General features: G+C 39.9%; 1 protein-coding gene across 1 annotated transcript in view; it reads left to right on the plus strand.

Moving 5' to 3' along the window:
• rims2a (regulating synaptic membrane exocytosis 2a) overlaps positions 1-12380 on the plus strand; it is a 100490-nt gene that overhangs the window by 21313 nt on the left and 66797 nt on the right. The window contains 1 exon segment of the mRNA XM_025061919.1: positions 8092-8384. Within this exon segment, the coding sequence (XP_024917687.1) occupies positions 8092-8384 (293 nt within the window).

A 12380-nucleotide genomic window follows, 5' to 3' on the forward strand; every position in this document is an offset into this window, starting at 1 on the left:
GGTTAGAAATTTTTTTTTCTGTATTGATCCGGACTGTGTCTGAACACAAGCATTGTTCATGACGTGCCATAATGTACTGTACAGTATTTAGCAACAACACATTCAGCAACCAACAATGAGATCTAAGACTAATGTTTGACCCTGGTTGAGTTAAACTGTGAGTCTATGATGGACAACACTAAATAATATTGTGTCAAAATTAATTCATAAATAAAGGTATTAAGAATATGGAAATACAGAATGGACATTAAAACATAGAGTAAATAAAAAGCAATCATCAATGTAATTACATTGACTGTGGCTCTAGGATGAATCTAATGCTGAAAACTTTATTTAATACCTATTTTTGATATACAACTAAAGAGTGGTTTATGTTCGAGATGTTTAAATTGTAATTTTTTAAAATTATTTTTACTTTCATGTTGTTAAGGTGCTTTAAAATACCTTAATTTTTTGTCCAATAACATGTCATGTATATATGAGCTCAGTAACCAAAAAATATTAAAAATACGAATCATTTATTAATGTTTTTTACCAAGATGTTAAAAATACCACAATTGTTGATAACCTACACTGACAATATTAATACATGTAATCAGAAATCAATAGGTGTAATATTTGATATACACATTTTTTATGACCACGTTAATTAAAATATTGCAAACTATTGTAATTTTATAACATGATTAAACTCATTTTTCATGTATAATATGATATGATATAATTCATATATAAAAAAATACTTAAATCTGATTTGTTGTGCAAGGCAGCCAAACAGAATTCTAACAATAATCTAAACAGAGATTTTTATTTTATTTTATTTTTTAATCTTGGGCTCCTTAGTTTATTGGAACTGTAAATAACACAGGTGTAAAGTATTGGCCTTGAAAGTGCTTCAACTGTACTAGTGCCGACGTAAACAACAAAACAGATATGTTGCGTTACCACTTCCAGAAATTGGTTTCCTGACTTTAATTGTTAGCTTATCCTAACAAACGTGGCCAAAAGAACGGCGGTCAATAAAATGTCAAACTCAGTGCAAACTAACTGAATCCAATAATACATGTACAGCAGTATAGATCAGAGGAAGGAAGCTGTGCAGACTGATGTGATGGTACTATTGAATCCACCCTGAGGCAAGACATATACATGTATACAGTTCAGTTAACCAAACACATCAGAAGGGTTACATCACTTTCATTGTGTAACATAGATTTTCCAGAGAAAATGTGTCCAGCTGGTTTACATTCAAACAAGAAGCCAGTAAAACTCTGCTCACCTCAGTTGTACGGGCTTCCATTGTTCCTGGGCTGATAATAGCCAGAAGATCAGTTACCATGTTTTACAGACTGTGTTGAGTAATGGCAGTGGCAGCAGGCTGGCAATGGATGGTGATGATAATCGGCCACTGGCAGAGAGGGCAGGGGATGTGCCATTGGTGCTGTGCCCACTATTTACCTGGGGGGTTGTCAGTCCTACGGTGTAACTCGGTGTCCGCTGTACAGCGCAGGCAGAAAGAGCTCGGTGCCAATGTCGTTAAGGAATCATCAAATGTCAACTTAGACGGGGATTTACCAGATCATTTAGTTAAGATGCTAAAACAATGGCTCTATTACTGGTGTAAAATGATGCTGTGGCCTTTTCCACTGTTAGACCTGCCGTTCTCTACTGGTAAATATGTGTCATTTAGCCCATGAAAACAGATTAAAGACACAGCAAAAACATAGATAACAACAAGAGCAACAAGTGGATGGACATCGAAATCAGTTTGTTATTTTCTGAAGTCTTGAAACTGGCCATCTGGATGTTGGGTGAAAACATAGATTAAAATTAGTATAATTAATGACATTAATTAAAATGTCAGCTTTTGTTTCACCCATAGATGTTGAAGATTATCTCTGTGTTTGCCAATATAATTCCTGCGACCTGTGTTCAACTAAACAGACTCAGGTTTCACACTGAGTAGCTAAATTGTGAATCAAAAAAGAAGGCAATTTTATTTCATTACATATACTTTGTGTGACATTTTGTTTGGTGGTGTGCCATGGAATTTTTCCAATATAAAATGTGTGTCGTGGCTCAAAGTAGGTTGGGAAACATTGGTTTCCTTTATTTTTATGTAAGAACAAACAATGTGTTGGAGGTATAATAATGTATTTATAATGTATTCCTGAAAAAAAAAACGCAATTCATTCAATATATAAACGAGTTAAACGCACTACATTCACATTGCACTTTTTTATAGTTATAATAATACACTTTCAATAATGGCCAAATATGAAGACGCTTTGCTTCGAACTGTGTTCTAAACATCTGTTCATTACTTTCTACTTCCCCTCGGCTCCAAAGCCTGTCTTTTTTAATTCTGTCCTCACATGATCTCATCCTCCTGCAGCATCATTAAGAGAAATATACACAATGACGTAGACGGTGACAGCAGCAGCAGCGGCAGCAGCAACAGCATCAGTATCCCTGTGATCAAAATGAGCGGAAATGACATCTTGCGCTTATCGAGACAGAAGCTGTTTTCCCAGTTAGTTCTTTTTTTTCTTCCTTTCTCTTTTTTGCACGACCAAATTCTCCACCTTATCATTGGACGATAGAGGGGAGAGCTGTGACGCGTCATGTGTGTGATGAGCTTGGATCAAGTCCGACACAGACCTGGCTGTGTGTTGAAGCAGTGGTGGAGGAAACAAACGTGATCTGACACGTTATTCCTCACATGTTATCTCCTCGAAGATCTACTGACATTGAGACTGGTGTGTTGGCACGGTTTGTTGGTTCCCGGAGTCTGCCTTTTTAACATTATACATTTAGGTCTGTGGATTGTGTAATTGTTCTTTTAATAGAAAAAAAAGAGGAGACTGTGCTGTTGGCATGGGATAGAATTTGCTCAGCCGAGTGCCCGGTGTAACCTTCACGGTGTTTTCAGTCGCTGCTGTCCGACAGCCTGTTGTCTGGGAACGGAGCTGTCCGCGGTTCTGAAGGTCGGAGCGCAGCCTTCATTTCGGGAGCTGCGGAGAATCGTAACCACGTTTAAGGGATTTATTTGACGGTGATCTTTCTGCACAGGAATCTTTTTTTTTTTACCCTAATCGGCGCGATGGGTAAGCCTAATTGGAATGTGCTGTGATTTTTTCCCCTCTATGGTCATTTTTATACGATACGATATTTTATATAATATTTATGTCGTACATTACCTAAGACCTACTCCTATATGAGGAAAAAATATTATACGATATCTGACGAAACCGAAAGGGGGTGAGACGTGGGTCTGACAGACAATTTCTTTTTCCATACCAGACCACGGTTTGGCACTCTTTGGTATCTGCCTCTTCTCTTTATCTCTTAACTTCAAACAAGGAATCATAAATATTCATCAGGTCTATTATTATTGCTGGCGTTCCCACTAAAATTAGAAGCTCATTAAAATGTAATTCACCACGTGCAGTTGTTTGCTGGAGCATGCAAATGTTGGCCTCCCCTTTCATTCTAATGGAAAACCTAATGATACACAAAATACTTTTTTTTTTTTTGTATTTAGGAATATTGCCTCCAGGAGTAAAATGTTTTCATGTTCATATGGCTCTAGGACAGCGTTGGCCTGAAGTTCTGACTATTCTAAACCTGCACTGAAAGTGTACCTTATGAAACATAATACATGCACTGTCATTGTAGCCCATCAGACAGTCTGGCAGGGACACTATTTCTCCTCACTTCTCCCTGTGTGGTTAATCTGGACTCAGTCCAGACTGGGATGTTCAGAGGAACACTCCATTCCCCGCAACAATGAGTCTTTAATGAGTGGTGCAGTTCACCTCAGCTCAGGTGAAGGAGAGAAACGCCAAGGCAATATGATACCTATGACATTTCATTTACCTTCACATCAATATCGCTCCTTGTGCCATCTTCAGATTGTGCCTCAACTCCATTTCTGGCGTTATTATGAAGCTGATGAAAACACAGTGCAACAGAAAATGCACTGAAATGTTTTTCACTGGTGCAAGATAAGCCTAAAGGTTTTAGTTACTTTGACTGTATCTTAGAGCACAGGTCCAGTAGGATGCTTACATCATTTATTTTAAACTGCCAGAATATTAGTGCGTCAGTCATAGCAGTTATTACCAGGGCTCTGCTTGGTACTTTCAAACGGTCTCTGGTAAAATGAGAGGAAAACCTACAACATTGGTGTGTTTTGCACTGTTATGAATGAATTTGTAAGTGTAGAATGAATGAATGTTATAAATAATGTTGATTTAATTTTAACAACTTTCCATTTGGGTCGGCTGCGATGTGCCTTAAAAGATACTGCTGATTCACTCTGGAACCACTGTCAAGATCCACTGTAGTACAGTTTAATGGCCACAAGAGAGAGCTCAGTGCTTTTTCTCATGACAAGCCAGCTGCCTCCTGCATGAATGTGTACGACTCCTGCAGGAAAGATTTGAATGGAGGAGACAAAAATGGGAACACATTAAGTACATTACTGAAGGATTCATAGTGCGTAATTGTCTGTATTTGTTGGTTCATGAAAGAGGCCGCTCTTACTTAGTCTGTCGTTATTGGTACCTTTTGAGTAGATCGCATTTTTGTGTATCAGTAAAACCATAACATTCTGTGAAGTGAAGAATACTTCAAGGAAATTATATATTGATCCCATGGTGCCAAGGGTTTGTTTCCCCCTGTTCACTGCCTCAGTAAACCCGTAGCCCGTAGCACTTTTAATGGAATATACTCCTCCTGCTGTTTGCAACCAGCGATAGAGGTTCTTTGAATTTCTATTTTAAGCTGCAAGGTTCAACGGCATGTGCAAGATGAGGGGAAATGCCCCCGCCTCTAACTCTCACATGAGTGTGTATGTGTGTGTGTGTGTGTACATATGTGTGTGTGTCTGAAAAGAGCTGCAGGGAGAATCAACAAATCTGGATGTTACAGCCATTTGACCTGTATGACCATACATTGTGTTCAGGGTAACTGCATGTGTTGTAGAGAGGATGTGGTCTACAGGAAGTGTTGTGTTTTAGACCTTTACATCACAGCAGGTTGATCTCACACAAGCACCTCACTATGTATGCTGCTCTCAGTTTGTTACTGTCATGGTTTGGTTACTGTTGTTTCACTGATTGAATGTAAAATAGTAATGCTTTTGATTTTCTTAGAATTAAGGAATTTGGAAAATAAAGATTTAAAGATTCATCTAATTTCTAATATAGTATATTTTTAAGTCACTAGACATATAAAAGCAGTACTTTTTATTTTTCTCTTAGTGTATTTATGGTATCATAATTAATAATAATGAAAGTTCAACATGACTCTTGGTTGGCCACAATTAAACAAATAGTAATTACGGAGAAAATACTAAAAAAGGGATTAAAATTATGTCTCCTTTAAAAGTGTAAAATAGTTCTAGACAGAACTGTTTCTTTAAAACTTCAATAAATGTCCAAACCCGAGGACAGGTTTAAACGTGTTTGTATACTCTGACTGACAGATGCTGTATTGGCCTTATTGTCTTGAGCAGTCTTTTTTCTGAACCACTTAAATTATATAATGTACCCATTGTTCAGATAAAAGCCTATGAACTAGAAGTAGATTCATAATCATTGAAATTTCATCTTTTCATTTTCATCTGTTTCAAAAGAAGAAAAAAAAGATTGTATTACTTTTTCAACATTATCTTGTAGTTGAAGCAGGACTATATGCTATGCCACTTGTCTGCACAACATGTAAGTGTTGGAAGTCATCAGTGGTTATTAGCAGGAAAACTGGCCTTGGTGACTCCAGGGTCCTGGCTAATGACTCATGGTTCAGTGCAGAGCTCTCCTCATGACCCCAGATAAAGAGGCTGTCATGGCCCCACTGCCTACACTCCTCTGGGAAACATAAAGCACAATTGGTAGCCTCCCTGCTTCCATTGTGTGTCAGCTCACTTACAGCCCATCTGTAACGTTGATGGCTGCTCATAAATGCTTTGTCTGTCAATTTCACACATAGTCCAGTACAAGGTGTCATGGTGTTGAAATATTTCAGATTTCAACATTGCTGACTCATAATTGTTGACTTCTGATAATTCGATTTTTTTTTTGCTTTTTTATATAATGCACAGTATATGAAACAAACGTCAGCTCTGTGGCCTCTTGTTTCAGTTTGGTTTAACCCCCTCAGGGGACTTTCACCTCAAATGACTTAGACCTTTTATGTGGAGGTTGGTGCTGCTGTGTCAAAACCTGTGAAGTTCATAACAACAGTGTCTCTGATCCGTGGGGGAAACACTTGTCGGTGTTGAGCCTCTCATTCAGGAGCATCACCTGCATAATGGAGGTCTATCTGAGGGCAACACTCACAAAGTGAAAAATGAAAGGATGTTTTTCAGTTACTGTAAGCATGTTACACATAGGATAAAAATATTTGTTTTATATGTATTTAATATAATAATAAGGGATAATAATTTTTTTTTGCTTTTAGTTGAAAAAAATATTTAAAAATTTTAAAGTATGTTTCAAAATTTTAAATTTTTGTTTATATTATTTTAAATAGAACAAAGCAAATATTATCATTAGCTTTGTGAAAGCTGTTAAAAATGAACCAACTCAACTGAACAACAGTTTCATCATTTATCTGTAAACCTATACTCATAGTCATAAAATTAATTTGACAAATGAATTCTATATTGATTATGACACAGAACCAAACCTAGCCATAGGACAAACCAGGAAACAAAGTTAGCCGTCATACTATAAGGCGAGATTCTTACTGATGAATCAGCCTTGCACAGAAATGTGTGATGAGCAGGCATATATATATATATATATATATATATATATATATATGCTGTTAATTTACAAATAACTCACAGGTCTGTTTTTTGGTTCAGGAGTTGCTGAAAAAAGGCAGGCTACATACAGGCTAAGTGTGGGTGAGGCAGCATTCAAGGCCCACTCGCACTAATAACGATAATGCACTGACTCAGCACTGGGGCTGTAAAGGCGGTGAATGTGGCATGGGGTGGGGGTTGCAGTAGCTCTTGGCAGCCTTAATGGCCGTCTGGCCTGTCAGTCAAACTGAGAATTCTTATTCCTCTTAAAAACACTTAGATTTCACTTTAAGTTGCTTGTGAGGCAGGTGTGGTCACCTGAACTGTGTGAATGGAGGTGTGTGTTTGTCTGTGTGTGTGTGTTTGTGTGTGTGTGTGCCTGCTGTGATCAGGGCTCCTGTCTGCCCCTGGATTTATGAGTCCAATGTGGTGAGCTGGCTGCTGCAGCTGCAGTGTGGAGGAGATAAAGGCACGACATCACAGAGCAGTAAAAGCCTCAATCTCTCCAGGCCTTGTAGAGCACAACGGGGGAAATGTTGCTCTTCCAATGCTTTTTATCTTCCCAAAGTGCATTTGTCCCAATTACTCACCCTCCACATACTGTACTACATCAGGTCATTTGATGAACCTCTGTGTCATTGCAATACAGTCTCCATGATGCACTTGGTCACGTCCTTACGAGAACAATCTGACAAATAGTTCTACTGCTGAATGGAAACCTCTGCATGTCAAATTTGAAAATATAGTTGTTGTTTTTTTTTACTCAGCTATAAACTCTGTTCAGAGAGAGAGATTTATGAAGCATTGTTCAATTTATGTATATATTTAAATATGAAATGTCTATGTTATAATAAAATAAAATTCAGTGGATTTCTGCCCCAGGATCCACAAAATCCTGTGACTCACAAACCTTTGATATGCAATAATAACACTTGGTCTAAGACATTAACTTTAACCAAATCAACACGGCTGCTGCATGTGTGAAATATGTCATCATACACATCATCAGTGTGAACTGTTATTTATGTTTATAATAACTGTGGGGTCGACATCCAAACTCCAAACCTCCTTTTTCCATTTATATGATTTTAAATACCAGGTAGGATTTGAGAATTTCACCTTGAATGAAAATTTTGACCCACAACAAAAATGTGCCTTGCAGTTATATTAAAAATGAACATAACACACACTACTCATGCCATCACACTCCATTAGAGGTGATGTAAGACAACCTGTCTGTCATCAACCCTAACACTGTGTTTTATTTCAAAATGCAGGTTATGTGGGTATGCAACTTGTGCCGAAAACAACAAGAAATCCTCACCAAGTCGGGGGCGTGGTTCTATGGCTCGGGGCCTGATCAGGTGGAGGGCGTGTTTGAAGGCGGTCCAGAGGGGAAAAAGGCGAAACTGCAAGATCCATCGCTGTACAGCCACCCAGGAGCCTCAGGGGACTTAGCACCAGGGTCAGACAGGAGCAGGCCTCACGCTGGACGTCTGCCCAGGCAGGGGTCCCTGGACAACGGGTCAGGACCGAGGTACTCGGGACCAGGAGACGCATCCATAGACAGGTCAGTTGACACTAAAACCCCAGTAGATCTACTGCATACATTTCACCACTTAAAGTCTATGTAAAGAGGGAATTATTCAACAACGACACTGTAACGAACTTTAAACGCAACCAGTTTTGACAAAGCAGGGTTTAAATGTTTCTAGGCTAAAGGAACTGGCCTAATTATGATTCAGAACATTGTGTTCTGTTTGTCACCTGCTCTTACTTTCCACTTTGAGCAGTACACTCCAAAGCATGGACATGATGTGCTGAATCTTTAATCCAATATTTTGATACTCTGATACTTTTACTGGTTTGCCTCAAAAAACTTTTCAATGTGATGCAAGATGATGTTGGACCTGGTTCAACCCAATGTATGTAGGTGGGACAAATGACCTCATCTGTTAGTGTAGAAACAACACAACATGTGTAATGTGACCCTACCAGGAGTTTTGTGACATGATGCATTAGTCTGGTGTGCCCCCTTCTGTTATATCAACCGCTGACCTTGGACCATGGAAGCTAACAGAAATAGTAATAACAGTGGCTGATATTTTTCATCTACTTTCCCTCAACCAACACTTGACTCAGGTGGATATGGTGGTATGGGCCCTCTCTTTGCATAGTCAGTATTTTTTACTTATAAATATAAGATAAGAATATTTTAATCATTTAAATGAATAAAGTTGACCTCAATGACCTTAGGTCATTTAGTTGACCTTTTGTTTGTTGATTTCCATACCTCCTTGTAACAGTTGTTTGTGTGCTCCAGGAGTCGTAAGGGAACTTTCTTGCCTCAGGCGTCCTGAACATTGACAGTGACACAAGAACAGGAAACTTGGAGTTTGAAAACTCGGGTTAATGCTGATGATAGATTGCTGGAAGTCCACAAATAGAATTCCCTCTGCATAAGCACCAAAGCCCACTTTCATTAATCTTAAAGAATGTTTAAATTAACTCTTGGATGCTTTCTATTGAAAGAAGGAGGAGAAAGGCTGACAGTCTATTTATAAGATGAAATAACTCGTAATTTATCTCAGTCACAGAGGTGTCATTTGAATGGACAAACAAATACGCAGGGGCATTGGTTGCTGTGCGGGGTGAGGCTGATGGAAACAACGATTGTGTGGTACTGGATCTAACTCACTGTTTGGGAATCTGTATTTTTATATCATAAAAAAGGCAAGCTAGAAAAATGCTACCAAAAATGTTGGTCCCATTTTACATGGTGCTAATTTTAAAGATAAAGATAATAAGAATAAGAAAATACCCCTATCTAAGCCACAGTGGGAAAATGCATGTATACCCATCTCCTTCATGTTTTGCTTTTTTTTAAAATAGGTTTGAAGTTACAGGGAAAAGAAAATCCTGACCTAACAGGAGAGTGGCGCCTAATTTTCCTTCAGCTTTACTGAAGGTTGTCAGTTTGCTAACTAGTAATAAATACATGGTCTGTGCCTGGCATATGCGTACTTCTATGCATTTTGACCATCAGTATGTGAAGTTAATTTAAGGGTTGCTTGAATGCCTAAAACTAAATGAATGTCACTTAGGCAGTTTAGAAACACATAGAGAACAATGTTCCTGCATTTTACCTGTTATTATTGTAGTATCCGTACATACTGTTCTCCATAAAAAAAACTCCATCAAGAGAAACTGTATCGTCATGAAAAAACAAATCCTTTCTTTGATCCCGTATGATTTTGCTTCTCCCTGAGTGTTTTTTAGCTGATGACTGTAACTTTCACCAAACCCTGGATTAATAAATAGGGGAAAAACCCTATTAATTAAATAAATAAGTAGCCTCTGGGGAAACCCCCTCCTCCACTTTTACGTGTCCCCTTTCCTCCCAGACAGACAGTGTATTCTGTCTTTCCAGAAATATTAGGACTGTCGTTAATACTGATCAGCAGCTGATGCTCAGTCGTCAGATGTAGAAGATTAGGGAGGATATAAAACCTGACGACAGCGTCGCATCTTTCGCATTTATCGTGTTGCGCTCCATCTGCTGCTTTGCGCGTAGCAAAGAGCGCACGGTAGAAGATGGAGAGATATGGCAAAGAATGCGTACGATTGCATATTAGCCACCATTGTGCGTGCGTGTGTGTACGCGTGCGCGTCAGTGCCACAGCCAGTGTGTTCTCTCCACTGGAAATATGAGTTGAGTGTGAGGCAGCAGTTGATGCGCCGGCAAACGATGCTGCTGCTGCTGCTGCCGTTTCTGTTATGTTTGCTGGCAGTGCTTTAAGATGCTCCGGTGCCTCCACTGTCGTCCTGGCGCGTCTTCGTCTCCTTCGGTGCATGATCGAGAGGAGAAATTTTCCACAACCAGCAGAAAAGCCATCCTCCCGGCACCAGCTCTAACTCCTCTTCCCGTCGCTTCAATATGACCACAGGATCCCGCTTGGAATGCGTCTCGTTTAAGGACACTTTTCACCAGGAGCGCCAGGAGAAATATGGAACTTGATCGGCGCCTTTTCTGCGTTTAATGCGCCCCCGGGAGATAATAACAACAGTATCCTGAGGAGGAGGTGGTGGTGTATGCAGCCTGTATGTGCGCAGGGGGCGTCCGGGGAGAGCGCATGCAGCCTTTGGGATGTATTGTAGTAGGTGAAAGGCAAAAGGGTGGACATTTACTGAGGATACGAGACAACAGCGGGGGAAAATGCAGTTTGAGACATTGCGTCAGTTCTGTAGCTCGGTTTTATCACATTTCAACGGGGCTTTCACGGCGCCTCAGAACATCTTGCAGACGGAGCTGTTCGAGCAGGCGTTGAGCAACATCGGGTGAGTGATTCCTTAAAGAAATGCCTTGATTTATGCGCAAGGGCTTCCCCGTTTGGTGTGTCAAAGCAGTGTTGGGGGGCTGCGGGGCGGGATGTTGCTCTTATTGATCGGCAGCCAGCCTGCGTAATAACCTACAGTACTAGTTGTGCTGCTGCAGATATTTCCTGGCTGGATGATGATGAAGATGATGATGATGATGTTGATGAGCAGTGATGCTGCTGCCGCCACGGTTTGCTGACTGCGTCCTGCGTTTAAATTGTCTACGAGGGGAGGGGGAGGGGGAGGGTGATGGGGAAGGCAGAGATGTCTAAAATGAACCGTTTAGGTAGGTAGACTGTGACCATGCCGAGGTGTGACTGTGCTGCTGCGTGCACACGTACGCGCACTCTCCAGCAGCCAGTCAGTGCACCGCTGCAGCAGCATCAGTGCTACTCATACCTTTACCATTGCTGCTGCTGCTGCTGCTGATAGCAGAACAGAATATGTTAGCAGGATGGGGTCATTCAAGCACTAATAGGACCAAGTCTTATTATTTGTTTTTGTTGTGTTGTTTTTAATGGTATCCATTAGTAGCAGGTAACGCTACGGTTATCGTACCTGCTGTACACACATGCTGTAGATGCACAAGGTCCTTCGTCAGAGCCCCATAGGAGCCACATACTCAGTGGCGCCTCCTGTGTGGCAGCCTGTTTTTGTGGGGGATTAATATATTTTTTAAGCTTCTGGCCATGCCTAAAGATCAGACAGCACCTGGTTCATCAAAATTTGACGTTCCTTCTATCAATGGTTCAATTAGTCTTTACACACCACTGGGCAAAATAAAACCCCAAACTATGACAGAGCCTCTCAGATTCTTTGCTTAAGGGTCCAGTCCACTGACAATCTTTTTTAATCAAATTCATATTTTGACACCGTGTACTTTTGGGAAAACAAGTGCTGATCATTCAATTCCTAAAGAAACTTTTATAAGTGGGCATTTTTAAAATTCTTTTAATTCTCATCAACTGATAAACAATGGATGCAGTGAAGCTTTGATTCAATTCTTTTTGTCCATTGTTGAAACAAAAGTATTGTTTATCAGAGAAACTTACAGTTTCTTGCAGGAAAATGTGCAACAATAGAAATAATATGAACAGTGAATGTCCCAGTAGACAGCTCACTGGTCGTCCGTCTGATAGTCATAGCTGTACTGCAGAAAAGTTTCACATTTGTAAACAGACACACATTC

Source organism: Cynoglossus semilaevis, chromosome 13 (assembly GCF_000523025.1).
Source record: "Cynoglossus semilaevis isolate Cse_v1.0 chromosome 13, Cse_v1.0, whole genome shotgun sequence".
Lineage (NCBI taxonomy): Eukaryota > Metazoa > Chordata > Actinopteri > Pleuronectiformes > Cynoglossidae > Cynoglossus > Cynoglossus semilaevis.